At 43.8% G+C, this 23,659-nt stretch overlaps 1 protein-coding gene across 5 annotated transcripts in view; it reads right to left on the reverse strand.

Moving 5' to 3' along the window:
• LOC100983469 (carboxyl-terminal PDZ ligand of neuronal nitric oxide synthase protein) overlaps window positions 1-19,269 on the reverse strand; it is a 312,534-nt gene extending 293,265 nt beyond the window's left edge. For 2 of the 5 annotated variants that reach the window (XM_003824560.5, XM_008978235.4), the window contains exon 1: window positions 18,677-19,265. In XM_003824560.5, the coding sequence (XP_003824608.4) occupies window positions 18,677-18,781 (105 nt within the window). In that variant the 5' untranslated portion in view covers window positions 18,782-19,265. Of the gene's footprint in view, window positions 1-18,676 lie in introns of all 5 variants that reach the window. The other 3 variants (XM_034939235.3, XM_034939241.3, XM_063598776.1) reach the window with 3 other exon arrangements.
• Between the last annotated feature and the right edge of the window lie 4,390 nt (window positions 19,270-23,659).

The raw sequence follows: 23,659 nt of genomic DNA on the forward strand, positions 1-23,659 counted from the left end.
CAAAAGATCAGATGAAATACAGAAGTAGTTAAGATATTGGAAATAGCAGTATGAACACACAAGTATGTTTACATCTATCACATTCATCCTTGCTCTTTCCTTATGTGTAGTTTCCCAGCTCTGTTCACCAAAAAAGACCTACAGACAATGGCCAACTCAATAAAAATTAGCATCCCTGGTGCCAAGATAATGGTCTTGAAATACAATTTTGCATTAAAAGATACCAGGTCTTCCTGGAGAAATGATTGATTCCAGGTCTGAGACACAAAATACACAAGGAGTGGAAGAGAGATGAAGGGGAAGGAGAATGGCGAGAGGGAGAGAAAATCCCTGATACCAAAAGAGGTATCAGTCTCCAGATTGTATGTATTCATAAATTCATAATTCATAAAGATGTTACCACAGGAAGGGGAAGGAGGTGCTGCTCAGCCCTGGACACACACACACAGTCTGGACACACAGCTAGCAGTGTCCAGCCAAATGCTTAGTAGTATGAGGAGGCCTTTGACCTACAGACTGAATAATCTGGCCTCAAAAAGGAAATCATCACCATTGTTTGGGGGCACATCTCAAACCGTCTTGGCCTGCTGCCATTAAACATTCCCAAATACCCTTCTGATGGAGATCTGTCCCCCTCCTCACCACCACCCTCCTACCTGCAGGGAGATAAGTGCTGGTTTTGTATCCCCAAGTATATCCAGTAACTCTTTTCAATTAGGTTCCTCATTGTCAATCCATAAAAAGAAATTCTGGCCTCATAAATCAGGCTCGATAATCTGAACAACCCAGTTCTGCTCACAAATGTCCTTATTCTGTGTACACATCAGCAGTTCTTATGGCTGCACATGGCAAAATCACCTGGGAGCTTTTAAAATTACAATGATGATAGGAACCCAGCCTGAACATATGAAATAAGAATCCCTAGGGGCAGTGGGTATCCATGTTTTATAAGTTCCTCAGGTGATCCTATGGTGCAGCAGGGTTGCAAAGTACTGTTACATGAAATTAGGTTTCTGAGGCAGCAAGGTTAAGTGTTAGCCCTCAAACAGTAAGCAACAATGCCAGCTTTTAAGCCCAAGACCCTGGCTTCTGGGACAACCCCTGGGGCTCTCAAGCACATATCGGCCTCTTCCTGCTTGAATTTCTACAGAAATCCAAGATCATAACTAAGTCTTTTTTATCCTTTGCCTTTCTGCAGAATTTGACCCTATAGAGTTCTGATGCTTTTCAAAATACTTCTCTTTTGGCTGCAATAGGGTAAAATTGATGACTAGACTTTAAAGGATTTTTTTTCACAGAGCAGCAAAAGGTATAAATATTTGAGAACATAAGACAAATAATGGATAAATCCTGCTTATGTGTAGTTACATTTGAACAACATATTGATGAACAACTAAGGGAAGACAGAGATCACAAGTTTCCTCCTCCCACGCCTCAAAGAGAGAGGGCACTTTACACAGTCCAGGAGCATGTGGAATGCTGTGCAGTCTGGCTGTGTTCTGGCTGTTTGCTTTAATTGATCTGTCAACCAGTACATGGGCATTAAGTAATTGGGATGTGACTTCACTGGGTAAAGGGGGATGGTCTGCAGAATACATGGGAAGAATCAAATATAGAATCATGGAGTGCTGGAGTTGGAAGAGACCTCAGAGATCACCTCTGAGATTTAGGTTCTAAATCAGCTCTGTTATTTTACAGATGAGGGGGACTGAAGTACAAAGAGATGAAAGTTGACTAGTTCAAGTCCATGGATCCAACAAAGGATGGGATTGGCATTGCAGCTTGTCCTGAACTCTCCCAGGCCACATTCCAGTCTCTCAGACCCCAGCTTCCATGCTGAATAAAGAGTAGACAGATTAGTGTAAAGTGAAAAAAGTGTAAATGAGAATGGGGAGGTGGCTGCCTCCCTCCCACGTGGCACATCCAATGCATTCAGACTGCCCTAGAAGAGGTGAGTCAGCCGCCTCAAGTGTATGCTTCAGACATATTTTTAACAGAAAACAACTTAAAGCTACTGTTGGAAAGAGGAAATAAAGACTCACTAAGGGGCATCACTGTCACGAGCTACTGGACATCCATAGCATTCAAGGGATGTCAGCCTCACTCTAACACACCAAACTCTTGCTGAATTCATCCACCCCTGTGTGTCTTTACTGAGTGGCTACTATATACTAGGCCCTCTGTCAGTGCTGCAGAAAATACAAAAGTTCAACCACCTTTTGGGGCCCTATGCTAGGTACACAAATAACAGTACTATAAGTCAAATGGTGCTGTGGCAATACAAGGAAGCACACAGGTACAGTTGGACGAGGGTGAGAAACTAGTATTTGCTGAGCTAACCCTCACAAGATGAGCGTGGAGTTGTTGTATGCATCCTATGCCTACAACTACAAAGCCAGCTTCAGGCCACAAGCTAGTTCAACTTTAGTAAAAGAAAAATGAGACCCACACCATAAACCTCTTTACCATCCTGTCAAGGGAATGGCTGGGAGGGGAAAGTCATTAAACATCAGATTCTCTACATAAAATTGTTTTGTGAAATATAACCAACATGACTCAGATGACAGTTCGGCTGGTCAGGGGAAGCAAAATCACTACAGTGGGTAAGAGCCATGTTGGAGATCCCACTCCTGGCCAAGGCACCCCAGTAAATGTGGTGAAGAGTGAAGCAGTGTACCCAGACTGTCATCAACTTCATGCATTGATTCATTCATTCAAGACCAAGGGCACACCTATAAGGTGTCAGGCACTGTGCTAAGCTCTGGAAATTCAAAAGCAAGTCAGATACAGTGCTTCTTTAAGGATTTCACCAGCCAGGGAAAGCTACTCAGGGTGGGCAAGGAAGGGTATAGAAGACAGAAATAACAGATATACAGTGGATAAATATTAACAAAAGCCTGGAAACACAAAGGAAGTTGTTGTCTAATATCCCTAGCTCCGACCACTACCACCTCGTGCCTGCAGTACAGGATGAGCTTCCTGGACATTCTCTCCAGGCCTATTATTGCCCCCTCCACCACTCTCCATAGAGCTGCTAAGGATGTTTTAAAACCTCAAGAATCATCATTTAAAACCCCTGAAATACCCCTTCCAAAGCCACAGACTAGTCCACTAACAGCTGCCTCCAAAAGTTGTTCTGGGTCCAGGAAAATGGATGAGCTCTGCCCCATCGCAGCAGCACCCATGAGTATGCTCTACAGAAAGCTCAGTGGAACATGGCTGCATGTGAAAAGCAAGACCTCATTTCAGCACCAAAGCCTTGAGCTCATTTTTGTCCAGAATTGGATATGAAGTGAACTTGGGCAAGTCACTTGATTTGACAGACCCTCAGTAGCAGCAACTATAAAAGAGGAAAAATAGCACCCATCTGGCAGCACAGTTGGAAGAATTAAATCAGGAAGTTTATAAAACACCAAGCAGAATGCCCAGCACATAGTATGTGATTAATACCTAATAATATAATGTGCCTATCTTTCCACGTGTCAGTATCTTCCCAGTGAGGCTGACATCCTTCAAGTCATCATCTTGTCTCATCTCTCTCTGGCCTTCAACACTAAGCACTGTGTCCCAAATATGGTAGATGCACAATAAATGCTTCCTATAGACTGGATCCATTTCTACATCTGCATTTAGGAATGCAAATTCAGGGAACAGGAGTCAGACTCGGAAAGGGCTATATGAAGAAAGAAATCTAAGGAGAATGCAACAAACCCAGGGGAGGAAAGTGGATATTAGTGAAATAAGAATTTATGAGGGAGTACAGAGTGATTCATAAAGACCACCACTTGGGGAGGACCCCAGTTCTTCTTGGTCTTCCCATTGAAACTTCCTTTGCCTGCTCCAATGTTTTCACCCTATGATTCTTAAATTTTCCTGCTTGATTTGATTTGATTAGAATTATCTGGGGAGGCTCCCAATATGGAGAATTCCCACTTCCACAAAAATGAACTAGATATACCTTCCCCTATTCCTCTGAAATAGAACTAAAAACTCCAGACATTATACATAAAACAAGCAGGAGAAGAATCTGAAAGATGGAGAGAAGACAGACAAGCTGGGGACCTCAGCACCCAAGAGATGGCATAGCAGCAAGTTCCCTGCATTTTCTTTTTGCCTCACATCTCCCAGACTGGTTGCTGGAGAAGCTGGAGACCTGGAAACACCAATAGACACAGACAAAACAAAAAAGGTCCCAAGAAAGCCTGTTCTCTCTAACCAAATGACCAGGAAAGGGGCAGCACAGTATGACAATAAAAATTGTTCAACAGCAACAGCTCCATTCCAGAAAAATACCATAGAAAACACTATGGGCTGGGTACAGAGGCTCACATCTGTAATCTAGCACTTTGGGAGTCTGAAGCAGGTGGATCACTTGAGCCCAGGAGTTCCAGACCAGCCTGAGCAACATGGCAAAACCCTACAAAAAATCCAAAATTTAGCCAGGCCACCTGTAGTCTCAGCTACCAGGGAGGCTGAGGCAGGAATATCACTTGAGCCTGGGAGGTTGAGGCTTCAGTGAGCCATGATCATGCCACTGCACTCCAGCACAGGTGACAGGGTGAGACCCTGTCTCAAAAAAGAAGAAAAAGAGAAAAGGAAAAAAACTGTGGCCCAATCTCACCAACCGAGTGGGGAAACTGGACTTCTGCCTCATCAGGCTGTAATAAGATGTTCCAGTCTTACCTCGCTCCTGATAGTGGCAACACCAAATGGGAAGCTGGAACATCCACCTCACCTGGCAACACAAAGCCTCCTCCACCTCCTTGCTGGGGTGTCAGAGGAGACCAAGTGGAGACCTTGAACTTTTGCCACCACCCCAGTGGTACTAAGGCCAGCATTAGTGGTTGTCATGTGGAATCAGTAATGAGGTGCCCCTGCCCTTTCCAACCAGGGTGGTATCAGCTGAGGCCTAGTGGATAAGCTAGACTTCTACCACCACCTGAGAGTAGTGAGGCTCTCCTGCTAGAACAGAGGATCTAAATAAGATCCAAAGCTCATAACATAATATCCAAAATGTCCAGGTTTCAATCAAAAATCATTCATCACTCCAAGAACCAAGAAAATCTCAACATGAATGAGAAAAGACAATCAACAGAAGCCAACGCCAAGATGACAGATAATATTAGAATTACCTGACATGGGTCTTAAAGCAGTCCTAAGAATGCTTCAACAAGCAATTATGAATATGCTTGAAACCAATTAAAAAGTCAAAAGTCTCAGCAAAGAAACAGAAGACAGAAAAATCACAATGCCCAGGTTGCACTGCATAATAACTGAATCAAAATCACTAGGAGTACTTAGCTATTATTTTGTTTTTATAACTCCACAGAGATTCCAATGAGCAGCTGAGTTTAAGAACCGGTGCTCTAATGCCGTGGGTCTCAAACTGAAGTGTTCATCAGAATCACATGGTGGAAAACTTGGTAAAGACACTCAGGCCCTATGCTACTTCAATAAGCCTGTGCCTCTGTATTTTTATTAGTTTTCAGGTGATTCTGATTACTCCAAAGACTGAAAACACCTGCTGTAATTAATCAAAGGAATTTGCGGTGATTTCCTTCATCTGTGGAAGTTGCAAAATACTTATCTGGAGGAGGAAAAAAATGCATTTACGTGACTTTGAGGAAAGGTAAAATTTCAATCATATTTTGGATACAGGTGCCCAGAATATAGTCTGTTTAACCTGGGCTGCCAAATTTAAGAAATCTAGCCACATTAAAGAGCCAATTTGAGGCCAGGCACAGTGGCTCACACCTGTAATCCTAGCACTTTGGGAGGCCAGGGCAGGAGGATTGCTTGAGCCCAGGAGTTCGAGACCAGACTGGGCAATATAGTGAGACCCTGTCTCCAAATTAAAAAATTGCCAATTTGAAAATGTAGTTACAGCGGAGGCTATGTGTGTTTATGGAAAATAGCATGGACGCAAGATAATATGTTATCTGTCACTTGGCCCACAGGAGACATGAATCTTCCTCTCCGCAGAACAATAAAATGCTTCTACATGAGTGCTTCTTCCCACCCAAAGAAACCAAAAGAAAAAGCAAAGAGTTTACAGTCAAGATAGAAAAAAAGGACACAACCAAGGAGCTTTTCCATTGTGCATGGTGGACTGAGATTTCCAATCCAAAAGGCAACATCTCTGGGAATGACCTTTTCAGCGTTTTGTACTCTACCAGAGGCACCGTGGGGCCTCTGAGTGGAGAGAACTTGTCCTCAAAAATAGAGGTGGGCCAATAAACATATGCAAAAAAAGCTCAACATCACTGATCATTAGAGAAATGCAAATCAAAACCACAATGAGATACCATCTAACACCAGTCAAAAGGGGTATTACTAAAAAGTCAAAAAATAACAGATGTTGGCAAGGTTGTAAAGAAAAAGGAACCCTTATAGACTGTTGGTGGGAGTATAAATTAGTTCAGCCATTGTGGAAAACAGTGTGGCGATTCCTCAAAGACCTAAAGACAGAAATACATTTGACCCAGCAATCCCATTACTGGGTATGTACCTAAAGAAATATAAATCATTCTATTATAAAGACACATGCATGTGTATGTTCATTGCAGCATTATTCACAACAGTGAAGACAAAGAACCATCCTACATGCCTATCAATGATAGATAGACTAGCTAATGTGGTACATATGCATCATGGAATACTATGCAGCCATGAAAAAGAACGAGATCATGTCCTTTGCAGGGACATAGATGGAGCTGGAAGCCATTATCCTTAGCAAACTAATGCAGGAACAAAAAAAAAAAAAAAACAAATACTGCATGTTCTCACTTATAAGTGGGAGCTAAATGATGAGAACACATGGACACATAGAGGGGAACACCACACACTGTGGCCTTTCAGAGGGTAGAGGTTGGGAAGAGGGAGAGGATCAGGAAAAAGAACTAATGAGTCCTAGGTTTAATACCTGAGTGATGAAATAATCTGTACAACAAACCCCCATGACTCAAGTTTACCTATGCAACAAACCTGTACATGTGCCCCTGAGCTTAAAATAAAAGGTTTTTCAAAAATGGAATAAAGGAAAAAAATAGAAGTGGGGCCAGGCACAGTGGCTCACACCTGTAATTCCAGCACTCTGGGAGGCTGAGGCGGGCAGATCACTTGAGCCTAGGAGTTCCAGACCAGTCTGAGCAACATGGTGAAAATCCATCTCTACAAAAAAAATATATATATAGAGAGAGAGATATGAAACTTAGCCAGGCATGGTGACACATGCCTATAGTCCCAGCTACTTGAAAGGCTGAGCTGGGAGGATCACCTGAGCCCCAGGAGGTCAAGGCTGCAATGAGTCATGATCATGCCACTGTATTCCAGCCTGGGCAACAAAGTAAAATCCCATCTCAAAAGGAAAAAAAAAAAAAAAAAAGCTGGGAAAGGCAAGGAAAAGGGCATGGGCATTGAAAGGAGTGAAATGCCACACTGGACAGGAAATGCACAGGCAAGAGCCCAGCCAAGAATAACACCCTCCAGGAAGGGCCTCCCAGAGCTCCTCTCCTTCCCATTCTCCAGCATTTCCACCTACTCACTGATGCCTCATTTCTTTATCTGGACAACATCAACATGGTCCAGAAAAGTCTTTACAGGTGACCCGTTGCCCAATGGCACAGAACAGCAGACCTGGGTCCCGGACATAGCCACAATGGAAAGGACTAAGGTCACCTTTAACAGACCATTTGCCTATTCAATCCAACCTAAAAGACCCTCCTCTGAAAAACTGGAACAATAAAACCTATCCCCATGGGATAGGGGCCACTGTAAAGATTAAATTAGTTAATACATGTAAAATGCTTAGAACAATGCACAGAACACAGTGAGCACTTGATAAACATTAGCTCTTGGTATTTTGAATGACATACAGCACAAGAGTTAACAATGGAGACACCCTGAGCCACACTACCTGTGTTTGACTCTGGGATCTACCCACTACTAGATGTAGACCATGAGCAAGTTACTCTGCCTCTCTATGCCTTGGCTTCTCCATCTATAAGATACAAATAATGATAATACCTTAACTAGCATGGTTGTTGGGAGAATTAAATTAATCGTTTCATAGAAAGAGCTTGGCACAGTGCCTGGAACACAGTAAGCGCTTTCTAAATGACAGTAATTATAATGTTATCTTTCTATGATGTGGCTAGCATGAGGCAAGTAAGTTAGGGAGTCCCCTTGACCTCTGAGGTGCTTGTAGCCTAATTAAGGAGACAAGCAATGCACACATAGAACTAGCAGGGAAGAACAGCGCAGAACATGGGATGCATGATAATTCTGCAAGCATGCAAACAGCACTTCTCATGTTCTCCTCCCTGTCTCCTTTCTCTCTCCCCAACACACTCACATGCTAAGGGAATTCAGAATGTTACAGGGTGCTGTGGGGTTAGGGGAGTGCTCCCTTCTTGGTCACCCCCTTACTCCCAAGGGCAGGCCCCTTGGTAGGGATTCCCAGGTCTTATTCAATACTCAACGCTGCTCATTTAAACAAGTTCCCCCTGGAAAGCACTTTGTTTCAAGAATAAATGGGGGTAGCCCCTCTCCTCAGTTTTCATGGATGGACCATAAAGGGGTAAGACACAGAAGCCTCACTAGAGAAAACTAACAGGGGTTAGTTTTCTAACTAACGGAGTAGGAATTCTAAAGTGTTCCAGCACCCTCTGGGCACTGAACTTGCTGGAAGTGCCATTTTAAATAACTTTTAAAGCCAACTGCTCCAGTGCTTAAAAGGAAACATGACGCTGAATATAAAAATTGTAAAGGGAAATGTAAGCATCACAAGGTATTAATTAATCCCATGATAGAAGATTCCTTCTGCTTAGATTACCTCTGCTTAAAGAAATATTTATCCAAGAAATTCAGAGAAAGACAAGTGAAGACAGACAATACCGTACTTAAGATTCTGTGATTTTTAATCCTGACAAGGATTAAAGGGCTGGAACAAATGTGATGGTGGCATGCACCAGAACCTAGTTAACCCCTTTTTATTCCTTCCCAAAGAGGCTGACAGCTATTTTAAGCCCACAAAGTAGTCACGCTGTCTGATTTGCAACTTTAGGAATCAGAGTAGCTGCAGCTAGATTTTTTAAGCAGGCATGTATAATGAAGATAATACATGACTAGGCCTCTGACTTATAAAAGAACAGAGTGTCTGAATATTCTATAGATTAAAACCATGCACAGATGAAACTAAATTGCAACTTGTAGGACTTAACAACAATAATAAAAACAGCAGCCAACTCTGTGTCATGCACGGTGCTAGGCCATTTACAGGTACTACTGATTCAATCCTCCCATTAACCCTACGAAGTATGAGATATTTGTATCCTCTTTTTACAAATGAGAACGCTAAAGGAAAGATGTTACATAACTCACACAAAGTCAAGTAGCAAGTGAGGGATAGAGCCAGGATTTGAACCCAAACACAGTTTGGCTCCTGAATTCATGCCATGCTATGCTACCAACCAAATTCATGTCATAAAAATTGCAAAGTAGCAAATTACAGAAAATAAACCATGAATTAGGAAAAAAAAAAGACATCAATTCATTAATGAGAAAACAAGTTGAAAATGTTTCTTACATAAATGACAATTGAGAAATGACAATTACCTACTCCTGAAATTGGCCATATGTTCTATATTCAGATTCTAATTCCATTGGACATCCATCAATGGAATTTTATTTAATTCAGGAAAAAAAAATGCTTACTTGGTATTTTCATTGGAAGGAATCAGCACTGTGTGAGATTGGGGTTATCAGAAAGAGGCCATGCCGGGGGGTCCCTCAAGCCACTGGGAACCGGAAGTTACTAGACTAAAGCAAGAGAAATGGTGGGGAGGAGTGTAGAGTCAATTAAGGCACCTCTCACCATTGGGTGACCCAGGAGGGTCCTGGCCATCTTATAGGGAGCATCTCTTTCATTCAAAATACATTTTCTATGTGCAAGGCACTGTACTCAGGGCTGTGGAAGACACGGGGGCAGAGTGACATGGACCCTGACAATGACAATGTAGGGATGAAAATTGGACAGGGCAAGCAGCTCTAATACAAAGCAGGTGGGACTGGTAACATCCACTTCACGGAGTGACTTGTGAACTGGGTAGGAAACTGCAGTGAGGGTTAAGGGAATGGTGGGTACTACAGTTGGGTTGAAGCCCAGGGTGATTAAAGGGAATTGTTCAAAAACAGCCTTGAATATCATACTAAGAATTTTGGTTCTAATATAGTAGGTACAGAAACTTTTCATGTTTTTGAGTGGGAGGATAACCATTTCAAGAAAATTGATAGGGCAAAAGTTTAAGGGATGAGGGGGATCAGAGAACAAGTGGGGCACTGGAGGCCTTCAGAAGGTTATTGATGGCCCTGATAACAGGGGAGGGGGTGGAGCATCTGAATGGGTGATGGACCAGCCAGGGTGCGTGGATTGATGTCACTGGGAACATTCAAGAGGATTTGGCACCTGACTTGATGTGGGGTACAGGAGAGTAGAGCCTGGACATCATAGGTACCCAGTAAACAGCAAATTTGAGTTGGCTGTTAAATCAAAGAATACAAGGAGTACTTTAAAGTATCAGGCCCATGTGCCCAAGAGGATGGTGGGGTCGTTAAAAGACAATGAAGTCAGAAGAGAAATTCGATTTCCAGCTTGTTGAGTGATAGGGACAGCAACACATTCAGGTACAGATGGCCAGCAGGAAGCTGCGCATAAAGATGTGGAGTCTGGACTGAAGTAGAGAGCCAGCAGCCTGCATAACAGAAGAGTGGGAGTAGACAGAATCCAAAGGAGAGGGAATGGAGCACTCACAGTAGAGGGCAAAGGGAGGAGGTAGCACAGCCACAAAAGAAGGAGGTATGGGCAGGGGCAAGGGGCTGGCTGACTGCAAGCAGGCACAGAGAGCCCAATGAGGCATTCCACGGAGGACTAGGACAGGCAGCTCAGGAAGAAAAGTCAAAAAGGATGAGGATAGAGAAGGGGGCAGCAGAGCAATTTCAGTACAGCAGCCAGGACAGAAGTTGGAAGGAAGCGGCCAGGGACTGAATGAAGACTGAGATACTGCAGAGGGTGGAGTACTGTCTCACAAGGCTTAGCTGTGAAAGGAGGAGAAAGACAACATGTTAATTAAAGAAAGAGGTGGAAAGAAGAGATATTTCATACAGGGAAGGCCATAGCATACTCTTAGGCAGGGAGGAGTAAGCCAGTGCCCAGGAGATGTAACCGTGCCAGGGTGGGGGTGGGGAGTGAAGGGCATAATTAAGAGGACAAGGGCAGACTAACAGGACATGGAAGGCAGATGGATCTCAAAATGAGGGAAAAAGAAAAAAATTGGACTTCACCAAAATTTAAAACTTTGTGTTTCAAAGGACAATACCAAGAAAGTGAAAAGACCACAGAATGGGTAAAAATATTGCAAATCTATATAAGGGATTTGAATCCAGAATATATAAAGAACTCTTACAACTCAATAGTAAAAAAGCCAATCCAACTTTTAAATGGGCAAAGGATCAGAATAGACATTTCTCCAAAGAAAATATATAAATGGCCAAAAAACACATGAAAAGATGGTCTTTTTTTTTTCTCTGAGTCTGCTTGCTAGGGAATGAGGAGATATTCTATGTTGTTCAAAAGGGAAATGCAAATCAAAACTATGATGAAATCCCACTTCACACCCAGGAGGATGGCTAGAATCAAAAAGTCAGACAACAAGCATTGGTGAAGATATGAACACACTGCTGGTGGAAAGGTAAAACGATGCAGCCACATTGGAAGTCCCACAAATGGTCACATATGGTTACCATGGGACCCAGCCATTTTACTTTTACCCAAGATAAATTTTAAAAAATAAAAATAAAAACATGCCTGCACAAAAACTTGTACATGAATGTTTATAGCATTATTTTTAAGAGGCAAAAATGGAAACAACCTAAATGTGCCTCAGCTGATGAATGAACAAACCAAATGTGGTATATCCATACAATGATATATTATCTAGCCATATAAAAGAATTAAGTACTGATAAATTATAGATGAACCCTGAAACACGACACTAAGGCAAAGAAGTCAGACACAAAAGACCACATATTGTATAATTCCATAAATATGAAATGTCCAGAATAGGCAAATCTAGAGACAGCAAGTAGATTAGTGGCTGTTCAGGGCTGGGCAGACGCAGGGGGTAAGGATCACAGGTGTGTGCCACCATGCCCAGCTAATTTTGTATTTTTGGTAGAGATGGGGTTTCACCATGATGGCCAGGCTAGTCTTGAACTCCTGACCTCAAGTGATCCACCCGCCTTGGCCTCCCAAACTGCTGGGATTACAGCAGTGAGCCACCGCGCCCGGCCTAGTGTTTCTTTTTAATGTGATGAAAATGTTCTAAAATTGACTGTGGTGCTGATAGTACAGATCTGTAATATCTTAAAAATCACTAAATTATACATTTTAAATTAGTGAATTGTATGGTATGTGAACTACATCTCAATAAAACTATTAGAAAGGAGGGAACTCAATAGTAAAAAGCCAATCCAACTTTTAAATGAGCAAAGGATCAGAATAGACATTCTCCAAAGAAAATATATAAATGGTCTTTTCCAAAAACAGAAAGGAAGAAGAAAAGTAGGAAAGATCAAGTTTGCAGGGTAGGGCAAAAAGGCAGGAAGGAACGGCCATGGGCATGGTCCCAGGCTGCTGGGGAGGGTAGACAGCAGGACAAGGGCAGCAAAAAGGTCACTGAGGAGCTAAGAGCATCCTCAAGGCAACAAAGGTATAAAGGGAAGGCAGGTAATTATAGCCAGCGAAAGCATTCTGAAAGTTTGAGTCTTGGGAGTAGCTGCATTATGAGTAGGCAATAGTAAACAGTGAGTCAAGTCTGATTAGTATAGATAACTGGCAAAGGTCATCATTAGATGTGGCTGCATGATTTTGACCACTAAAAAGGACTGGGACATTGTGGGCAAAGGAACTATGACTGAAAGCCATAAAATCATGAAATGTACAGCTAACGTGGAAATAGACTTGTCCATCAAATCCCAAGATACCAGGTGTGGAGGAACATACTGGGACACCTGAGAGCAATGTAAGGACAAATAAAATAGGTGTCATTTCAGAGCAGTACTGTATCTTTGGAACTCACTGCCCCCCACCAAAAAAAAAAGTAGTCTGGGCAGAAGATAAGTGTTTTTAAAAGCATCTGGAAAAGCATAAGAAAGTGAACTACGTCTCCTCCTTAATGATGACATCAGAAAATACATCAGACCCTTAATCCGAATTGCTACTGTTCCAGAACCCTGGAAGACAGGACCCTTAGTCTGGGTGGAGAGAAGGGAGAAAGGGGACATAAACACCCAGTGTATAGTGGAATGGGTTCTGAGAGCTCTGTACCATGCCATGCAGGCTCAGACGAGTCAGGGATACCCCATTTATGGTGACCAAATGTCATTCATCTGGAGGCCTTCATGGCAGTATGTTTAAGAGGCATCCACAGATATCCTGCTGAGGTTACTGGAATCTCTAAAATCCACATCAGGGAAACCATCAACCAATGAAGCCAGGTAGCAAGGAAGGAAATATAGCCAGAGAATTCAGCTTCAATCTGACCAAATGCTCCCAAGTCACAAAATCACTCAGCAATGATATTTACTGCTTTCAGACTTTCCACAATTGGTTATTTCTTCCACTTGACAATTTTTCATTGTGACTATGTTTGTACCTGATGTTGAGGCTTGGGAGGGGGAGATACACCGAGGCATGAGGCAAGGTCCTCAAAGAACATTCCATAACACCAGAGAAGATATACGCAGAGAGGAAAAAACAGAATTTTGTGTGGTAAACAGCTTCAGCAATATCTCTCATCCCACGTGCAATCTTGCAATGTGAACTTGACATTCCCCCATCAAGAAGTAGGGCTTATGTCTCTTCCCTAATAGCCTGTTTTGACCAACAGGATGTGGCAGAAGTGACCCTATGTAACTCAGAAAGACCCAACCTTAAGAGCTTCTGCTTTCCTGCTTGGAACGCCCCCTACTGAAAACCAGCTGCCAAACAAAAGGGAATGCTGTGAGGAAATCCAAGCCAGCCAGTGAAGAGAATAGTCACGTGAAGGACGACCAAGGCACAGTCATATGAGTGAAGCCATCTTGAACATTCCAGCCTAGCTGTGGATGAATGCAGCAAAGTGAGTGATCCAGTCAACGCCATAAGCAACAGAAGAACAGCCCAGCCAAGCCCTGCCTGAATTCCTGAGCCATGATTCATAAGCAAATTAAACAGTTATTGTTTCAAGCTACTGAGTCTTGAGGTCGTTTGTTTTGAAGTGATGGATAACTGAAACCAGTTTGAAGCCAGGGAACCAGGGATAAGTCCTGGTTCTGTTATTATCTGACTATGTGACCTTGGGTCCATGACTTCCCCTCCAAACTTCAATTTCCTCATCTGTACAATGATGGGGTGAGGGGGTTGTACTAGATGAGCCATGGTGCTTTCCAGTTCTGACCATCTGTATCATACACGCAGATATAAGGGAACAATCTAGGCAATGAGTGTTAGGACTACAAAGGGAGCAGCTATTAATACTTCAGGTTTGAGTGAGCCTTGGAGGAGGTGAAAGAACCATGGACCTGGAGTCAAAAGCCCTGGAGTGTGAGGATTAAGTGAGGCAGAGGCTAGAATAATGTATAGCACATAGTAAGTGCTCAATAAATATCATTAACTGATACACCAATTTGCAACTCTGGACAAATTAATCTCTCTGATCTCCATTTTTTGGTCTGAAAAATCGAGATAACACTAATGTGCCTGTGCCTGTCTCTATAAGAGGAAAAGTCTTTGTATGTAGAAGTCCAATGCAAATCAAAAATCACCTACAGATATAAGATATAACTATTATTAATACTCTTATTATCCTTTGTACCCATAGCATTAAAAGTCTCTTTTTCACCAAGAGAGGAGAGACAGTCAGTTGATGGCACTGGCCACCAGGAAGACATACTGGGAGATCAGGAGGCAGGTACTAAGGAGCCACAGGCTCTCAGGGCATGTGAGATTTACCCACCCACCAGCATCAGTCAGTAAGCCAGGTACCCACTCTGAACACAGACAACAGGTTTCCCTGGCAAGCAGCTCTCAGCCTAAAGGGAAATCTGGAAACAGCCAAGCATTAAAAGTTTGAGCCGGGCGCAGGGGTTCACGCCTGTAATCCCAACATTTGGGAGGCTGGGGCAGGCAGATCACCTGAGGTTGGGAGTTCGAGGCCAGCCTGACCAAAACGGAGAAAGCCCCATCTCTACGAAAAATACAAAATTAGCTGGGCATGGTGGCGCATGCCTGTTATCCCAGCTACCCAGGAGGCTGAGGCAGGAGAATCACTCGAACCTGGGAGTTGGAGGTTGTGATGAGCTGAGATCATGCCATTGCACTCCAGCCTGGGCAACAAGAGCAAAACTCCATCTCAAAATAAATAAATAAATAAATAAATAAATAAATAAATAAATAAATGTTTGAATAATTTCCTGTACCAGAGTTCTAGAGGCCAGCAACCTGAGAACACTCCACTAGAGAGCTGTGACTCAAACCCATGGCCAACATAGAGTGAATATTCCATAAAAATTATCGAATGAAAAGGCACTGGATTTGGGAGTCTGAAGTCAAAGCCCCAGGCTTAAATCTTGGCTTTGTCATACACAACTGTGAGCACTAAGGCATGCAACAACCTCCCTGAGCCTATGTCCTCGTTTATAAAATAGACATAAGGAGACCCATCTCCTAGGGAAGTAGTGAGAATTAAATGAGGTACTGCAGGTGAAAAAAATCTGGGATTGCACTTGATAACTAAATGCATGGGTTTTTAAGTGCACAGAACCTCTGCCACCCAGATGCCCTTCGATCCTAACCCCACACCTTTCAATCTCTGCAGAACCCTGAAAATGAGTGGCATACGTCCAAAGGAACACTCAATCCAATGTTGATTCCGAAAAACTGCCAGCCCTTGGGAGAGAAAGAGCTGCACTCATTTTCCAAGGGTACCTGACAAGGCAACAATAATACATTTGCATTTTCCAGCCTGCATTTTTCCAAAACAAGGGAAGACTGCGATGTGGATTTAACCCTGAAATCCCAGTGATTGTGCAGTTGCATAGACACTGCTCTGCAGGGATGTGGAAAACAGCCAGAGAAGGCTCTTACCAGGAGCATGTAGGACAGAAAAGCTCATGCTTCCACCTCTGCTTAGGTCTTGACTAACATGGTGTTTGAATGTGCCAGGGTGCAGCATCAATTACAAAGATCTGGGAGTTAGGACCTGGTCCTCAAAGTCAGCCTTTGCCCAAAGAAGTTCCACCACTCCCCTTACCGTATGCTCTTGTCCTTTCTTCTCTGCCTCACCTCTCTCAAAGAAGGATCCTTGGTCCCCTATTTCTCATTTGCATTGGGAAAACAGCTTGAACCAACTGCGGCTCCCTCTCCTTTCACTGACCACCACTGCCTGTGAATCCAGGGAAGTTACTATAGGAACTACATCACACAGCCCCCAGACATTTGCTTAGAAAAGAAACAGTACATTTGGGAAAGGGAGAGTAAGATCCAGCAAATTGGAGGCAACCCTCAAGCCCAATATTTCTCAAAGTCTGGCCACAGTCACCTGCATTAAATCACCTGGAATGCTCGTTAAAGGTACATAGTCCTGGGCTCCCCCAAGATGTATCAAATTAAAATTGGGGTGTGGCAAGACTCAAACTTGTTAACCCCCTCACCTGATTATTCTTATGCACACTAGGTTTTAGGGACCAAATGCAGAGGACTGAACTGTGATAAAATAAAAAGGCTTAAAATACACTATCTATCTATCTATCTATCTATCTATCTATCTATCTATCTATCTATCTATCTATCTATCTATCTGAGACAGGGTCTCATTCTGTCACCCAGGGTGGAGTGCAGTGGTGCAATCATAACTCACTGCAGTCTCTAACTCCTGGGCTCAGGCGATCCTCCCACTTTGGCCTCCCAAAGTGCTGGAATTACAGGCAATAGCCACCATGCTTAGCCTTAAAAACACTTTAAATCTTATCTCCCTTCTTACCCTCTTACTTGTAAAACAGAGTACTGCTGAACTAAACAAAACACAAGCCAATTTCCCAGTTTATGTATGTCCAAGAAAATTAAATCATGACCCTGATGAAAACTCATACTTTAAAATAAAAACCTCTGCTCACCAAATCAACAGGCCTGGGCAAAAATTAACCCAAGCATCCCATCTTAGACCCACCGACCAGGTCTATTCTGAGAGATGAGAGAACTAAGATAAGATCTTGGCTGCAGCCCCACTCTGTCCCAGCCATACCCAGTAATTCAGCTCTGCATTCCACGGCAGGGTTTAATGTTTCGGGGGACTAAGCGGGGCAGTTCTCCTAGCTCCAGCAAATATGGCTGGGATAAGGTTATTCAGGGGGAAAAAAAGGTGAGCTTCACCAATTCATCCATATGCATGAGAAAGAAAAAAATCTAAAGAAACTGACCACACTGGGCACATGTCAGATACTCGAAAAATGTGTGAATTGAAGGAAGAAGACACCTGATGGAATAATCCTTTCGTGAGATGCTAACAGCCTGCACGTACACCATCAAGAAAGAGAAAGAGAACAAAGAGTCAAACTGTCGCCACATCCAAAGTACAACGTTTTCAAAACCAGCAAGACCCAGCCTACTTAGAGGGACAATACTTTTCCACCTACAGGCACACTGTAGGTGCCGAAAGTCCCTGGGTCTCTCTACGTCACAGAGGAGGTCAAGTGGCTTGAAGGAAGAGCAGAACACTGTTCCACAGAAAAAGCACTCTTTCCTGGTGATGGGCAGTGGGAACCGCCACTGCAATTTCAGAAGCCAGAACTCCTCACTCAGGGAGGTGCATCACAGGGGGTCAGCCTTGCTCACACCTGATGGTCCAGGGCCGAGGCTTCTGCTCCACCCCTCCCCCAACGGTGGACCTGGGGCTCCGACCTCAGCGCTGAAATTCCAGTCATCTCTGCTAAATTCTTCAGCAACAGTTCCCTACTAGATGCTGAAACTTAACATTAAGCCACAAAACTAGCAAATGGGTAGCTTTCACCACTCCCTTCAGTGACTGGCACATGCAGAGGAGTCTGGCAAATTAGCCATTTAGGAAGTGACTCTGACACCTAGACCCGGTTACCTGGAGTTTAAAAAAAAAAAAAATCTGTATTCTTTTCTTCAATTAGGAAGCAGGCATTCCTCTTTTAAAAGACCTTCCTGAAAGCACCTCTCCCTGGGAGCCCAGCAGGTAAATAACACCAGAGCTTCCTTAAACCGATTCTAAACGACCAGATGCCCAGGCTGCGCTCACTTGCCGGCTTCTCCTCTGGAGGAGGGATCCGGGAAGTAACTCAATCCAGTCCTAGGCGGGTAAGGATGGGGGAGTCTGCAGGTGGGAAGGGGGAGGTGAGGCAATACCGCTCAAACTTTGCAGTTGCTCTTGAGCAGTTCTGGGCAGGAGCCCGCGGAATTATAGACTCAGAAGGGAGAGTTACCCTCCCTAAGAGAAAGGCCCCCAAATCGGCCTAGCCCGCCAGCTCTGGGTCCAGGACGGCTGTGCATCCCATCCACTCAAACATGCCCCCCCAACCGCCACCACAGGTAGCACCCTCCCCGGAGCCCCCTCACCTTGGCCTCAAAGCAGATGCCGTGCTGGAAGGCGTCCTCGTTGTGCAAGGGGATCCGCAGGTCGTGCCCATCGTCCACAAGGTTGTACTTGGTTTTGCTAGGCATGGTTACCCGCGGCGGACCCGCTCCTTCGGAGGCGGCGGCTGCAGGAAGGGGCTGGCGAGACCCCGGGGAGGGGAGACTGGAGCTGGGCGCGGCGACGCGTGGCGGGGCCTGGGAGCGCTGGGCAGGGGGAGCCCTGGCCGCGCGGCGGCCGGACCCGGAGCGGTGCCGAGGGCCGAGCGGCAGCGGGCTGAGCTGATGCGGGCGACGCGAGCGGCGCTGTGGTCGCGCAATTCCTGCCGGCTAGGAGGGCGGCAGGGGAGGAGGTGGCGGCGGGAGCGGGTTGCGCGGCGCCCCTGCCCGGGGAGGGGAGCGGTGGGGCTTGCGGCCCGAAGCGGCACTGGGCGCGGCGCCGGCCCCAGAGCAGTGGAACGCACCGCCCGGGACGAAGAAGAAAAGGCGACGGTGGCGGTGGCGGTGGCGGTGGCGGCGGAGCAGGGTGCCTGTCACGGAGACGCTGGATCAGCCGCCAGCCAGCGGCTCCTCCTGTGGGGCGGGCCCAGGCCGGCTCCTCCCGCCGGGCTCAGAGGCCCCGCCCGCCACCGGGTCCGCCCCCGCGCTGCCCGCGCTGCCAGCCGAGCAGGTGAAAGTCCCCGGGAGAGTCGCGCCCGGCCCTGCCCGCGCCCCCGGCCGCGGGACGCCGGCAACTTCGCCCCGGCCCCAGACCGCCGGGATCTGAGGTGCCCTAGCTCAGCCTAGTTTCCTTTTTTTAACGGTCAAATTCTGAGCCGGAGCTACTGATGGCCGCGGCGGCATGGCCTTGAAGTTTTTGTTTTTGTTTTTGGAGAGGGGGGAGGGGCCGTGTTTATTGTTTTGTTTTCGTGTTTTACCAGGAAGGCCCAAGTCTTGTCCCAGATATCCCAGATCTGGGCCCTCATTAATTCTTAGAGTCCCCTTTCTCAGAAGGCAAGACTGCGCCCAAATGGAGGACTATCTTAGGCGCTTTTTGTTCGTATGTGACTTGTGTAATAGGGCTTATGGGGTGCCTTTAGGGAGGGTTTTAACATTTAAAAGCCATCAGCCTTGTAGAAATGGGGAAGGCAGAAAGGAGTACTAAGGACAAGAGAATCCAGAACATTTTTATATTCTTGACTGTCTACAACTGGGTATGGACAAAATGAGCTTCCGAGTTATTTCCGGCCAGCGTATTATGGTTCCCATCTTAGTAAATGCTGGAGCTCAATTTGCCTATTGTTAAGAAGGGGCCTAGTCACTTTTCTCCTTTACATCAACAGTTTTTGAGAAAAGTTGCCTAATTATCTCCATCTTGGCAGATATCGGGTAATGGAAGGGTTGTGTCCTATGTGTTCAGTTTCTGAACGGTGCAAGATATGCAAATAAAGGAGCTATAGGAGGAGTTCGTGACCAAGTATTCAGTATCTGTGAAAACACCATAGGTAGAGCTGCAGGACAGCTGTTATATACATGGCTAACTCCAAAATCTCAGAAAGTAACCAGTCAAGCCAGTGCCAAAGCCAGTCAAATCTGAGATTCCTTAGACCAAAGGGTCAGATTCTCTGTTGAATTCATCACCTTAAACCTACTTTTAGTGCCCTGTGGACATATCTACCCAAGGCGACTTGCAGACCAAACATTATTGATTGCTTGTTGTATAGGCCAGGCTTGGAATTACCATAAAGCGTAACAATGAAACTGCTTGTAAAAGGCATGTCTTCTTATACCATTTCCATGACAGATTTCTACAAGAGAATACATTATTGCCGTGATTGCATTTCTCATTTTGTCCCATAGTGCTAAAGTACAATTGCCCTTAACTAGATATTGCCTATTCTCTAACTGCTGAAATTGCTGGTCAAGATGTAGCAACTTCTGGGATATCTCCTTAAATAAAAGCAAACTGATGATATGGACAAATTAATCACATACATTATGCTGTACAGATTTTATTATATTCATAAATATTAGTAAGAACCAAAAATAATTTGCACTGAAGAAATGCACCACTAACCTTTTTATAAATACAGGACACGAAAGTCTAATCAGGCATGTTTGACTCTTTGAATGTCAAAGTGGTTTTAATATGCATCGTAAATGTACTCTCTAAAACCTGGCACAGTAACTCAATAACTTAAAGGCAAGACCTTAAGTAACTACTTCATTTACATCTCATATTCTCTCCCGAATTTAAAATGTCCTCTGACTCCAAACAGCCTTTTCTCTAGATTAATTTGAGTCTAACTGGACTGCTGAATTTATCAGAATTTCATATCTAAGTCTATAACACATTGTTTGTAGACAAAACACAAACAAAAAGGCTGAAATCCCAAAGGTATTTCAGGGTCTAGTACAGAGACTACTACAGAGTAGACAGCCAATAATTATTTATGGAACTGAATAATAATAGATAATGATCATTCCCTTTCACTATGTGTCAGGCATTGTTCTTAGAGTCTTACAGGTGTTATTTAATATGCACACAACTCTAAGGTTAGCCCTGTTTTACACAGAAACCGAGGCACAGGGGGGTTTAAATAACTTGCCCAAGGTCACACATATAGAAAGGAAAGGAACTGGAATTTGAATGCAGGTCAATTCTGTGTCAAGAGGTGGTTCTGGCGTGCCTGGATTGATAAGAAAAGCTTCATATTACAAATGAGATGCAAGTCAAATTCAGAACCCATGTTTTATTTAGGCACATAGTATTGCTAAGGTAATATTCATTCCATTTCAGTTATATGAAGTGTTCCAAAAAGGAGAGTCTCATTCTCTACTTTGGCCTCCACCTAATATAACGTCAGTGCCACATAGGCATGAAAACACCCTTCTTCCAGAAACAATGGGCATCCAAAGTAATTTCCTTTTTTTAGGCAGTGATTTCAATCTTGTTTTTACACCTTTAAATGTAACTAAATCTCACCCACAGCATTTCCAAACCCATTTTAAAAAAATGAATCAAGTTTTATTTCTTTTTTTTTTTTTTTTGAGACGGGGTCTCACTCTGTCACCCAGGCTGGAATGCAGTGGGATGATCTCTGCTCACTGCAACCTCAGTCTCCCTGGTTCAAGCAATTCTCCTGCCTCAGCCCCCACCCATGTAGTTGGGATTACAGGCATGCACCAACATGCCCAGCTAATTTTTTTCTTTCGTTTTTTTTTTTTTTTTTTTTGGTATTTTTAGTAGAGATAGGGTTTCACTGTGTTGGCCAGGCTGGTCTTGAACTCCTGACCTCAAATGATCCGCCCACCTCGGCCTCCCAAAGAGCGGGATTACAGGCATGAGCCACCTCGCCTGGCCTCAAGTTTTATTTCTTATAGTGAATGACAGGTACTTGTATCAGTTTCCATACCATTCTGTATTTTAAACATTGCTTGATAAAATTTTAATCTGAAGTATATTTAATTAAAATATAAATTGTCAATCATATAATACTTCTTATGTTAACTTTGTTTAAAAATTAATTGTAAAAAAATCCTGCATCATGGAATCTTAGAACTGGAAGTTACTTCAGAGATCATTTAATCCAGCTCCTTCATTTTAAATGAGACAAAGAACTATCTGAAGCCCAGAGAGATTAAGTAATTTGCCTATCAAATTACTATGAACTAGAGCTAACTCAGTAATCTTTCTATCACACAGTAATGGGTTATAAATGAATTGACAGCAAACTTTACTTTTAGCACATATTTGGAATTGAGAAAATTAATTTGCTTTTTTTTTTTTTTTTTTTTTTGAGATGCAACTTCGCTCTTGTTGCCCAGGCTGGAGTGCAATGGCACAGTCTTGGCTCACTGCAACCTCAGCCTCCTGGATTGAAGTGATTCTCCTCCCTCAGTCTACCAAGTAGCTGGGATTACAGGCACCCACCACCACACCCAGCTAATTTTTGTATTTTTAGTAGAGACGGGGTTTCACCATGTTGGCCAGGCTGGTCTTGAACTCCTGACCTCAGGTGATCAACCCACCTCAGCCTCCCAAGTAGCTGGGATTACAGGCACCCACCACCACACCCAGCTAATTTTTGTATTTTTAGTAGAGACGGGGTTTCACCATGTTGGCCAGGCTGGTCTTGAACTCCTGACCTCAGGTGATCCACCCACCTCAGCCTCCCAAAGTGCTGGGATTACAGGCGTGAGCCACCGCACCCAGCCTTAATTTGCTTTTGATCATAAACACCGGCTTCCACATGCTAAGCATGGCAGGTGCATTGCCTTGCTTCACCGTATAAGACAGGTTATCCACATTAAACAGGTGAGGAATCTGAGGCTGAGAGAGGGAAGTAATTTGTATAGGTCATAAAACATAAGTAGGAATCCTTGCATGAGTAGAGCCAACAAAGAATGAAGAGTATGTCAGCTTGCTCAATACTGCTCAGATATGCAGATGGATAGAACTCACAAAATCTTTGTATAAATAATACTAAACATTAAAAATACATAATGATTTCAAATTATTTTTTCATGTTTTACTGTTTTTACCTGACAGTGTTTCTCTGGGACATATAGAGTTGGAAATCATTAGCCCATTTTTTAAAGCGGCAATAGACATTAAGTAATTTATCTTTGGGAAAAAATAGCGCCCTCTATCACCAATGGTCTCTAATGCAAGTTTGGTTTAGCATGATCTTTTACTACGTGAGCAACAAAGTAATAATTTGGGATGTTTGCCCCATCAGAAAGATTATTTAAAAACGTATTGCATATTGTGATGCTGGTCCACATATTTTTCCTCTTCATGGAAGCAGACTCCATCCACTACCACCCCCATACCAAGAACTAAGCCATATTGAGTCATTTATTTCTGTTTCAAAGGTAAATCTCTCTACAAAAGAATGCATATCATGTTCTTATAAATTCAATATTCTTTCAAATCAACTTCCAAATGGGAATGCCTGTTGGGTTCCAAGCTTTCCACAACAGCTA

This window comes from Pan paniscus, chromosome 1 (assembly GCF_029289425.2).
Source record: "Pan paniscus chromosome 1, NHGRI_mPanPan1-v2.0_pri, whole genome shotgun sequence".
Taxonomy (NCBI): domain Eukaryota; kingdom Metazoa; phylum Chordata; class Mammalia; order Primates; family Hominidae; genus Pan; species Pan paniscus.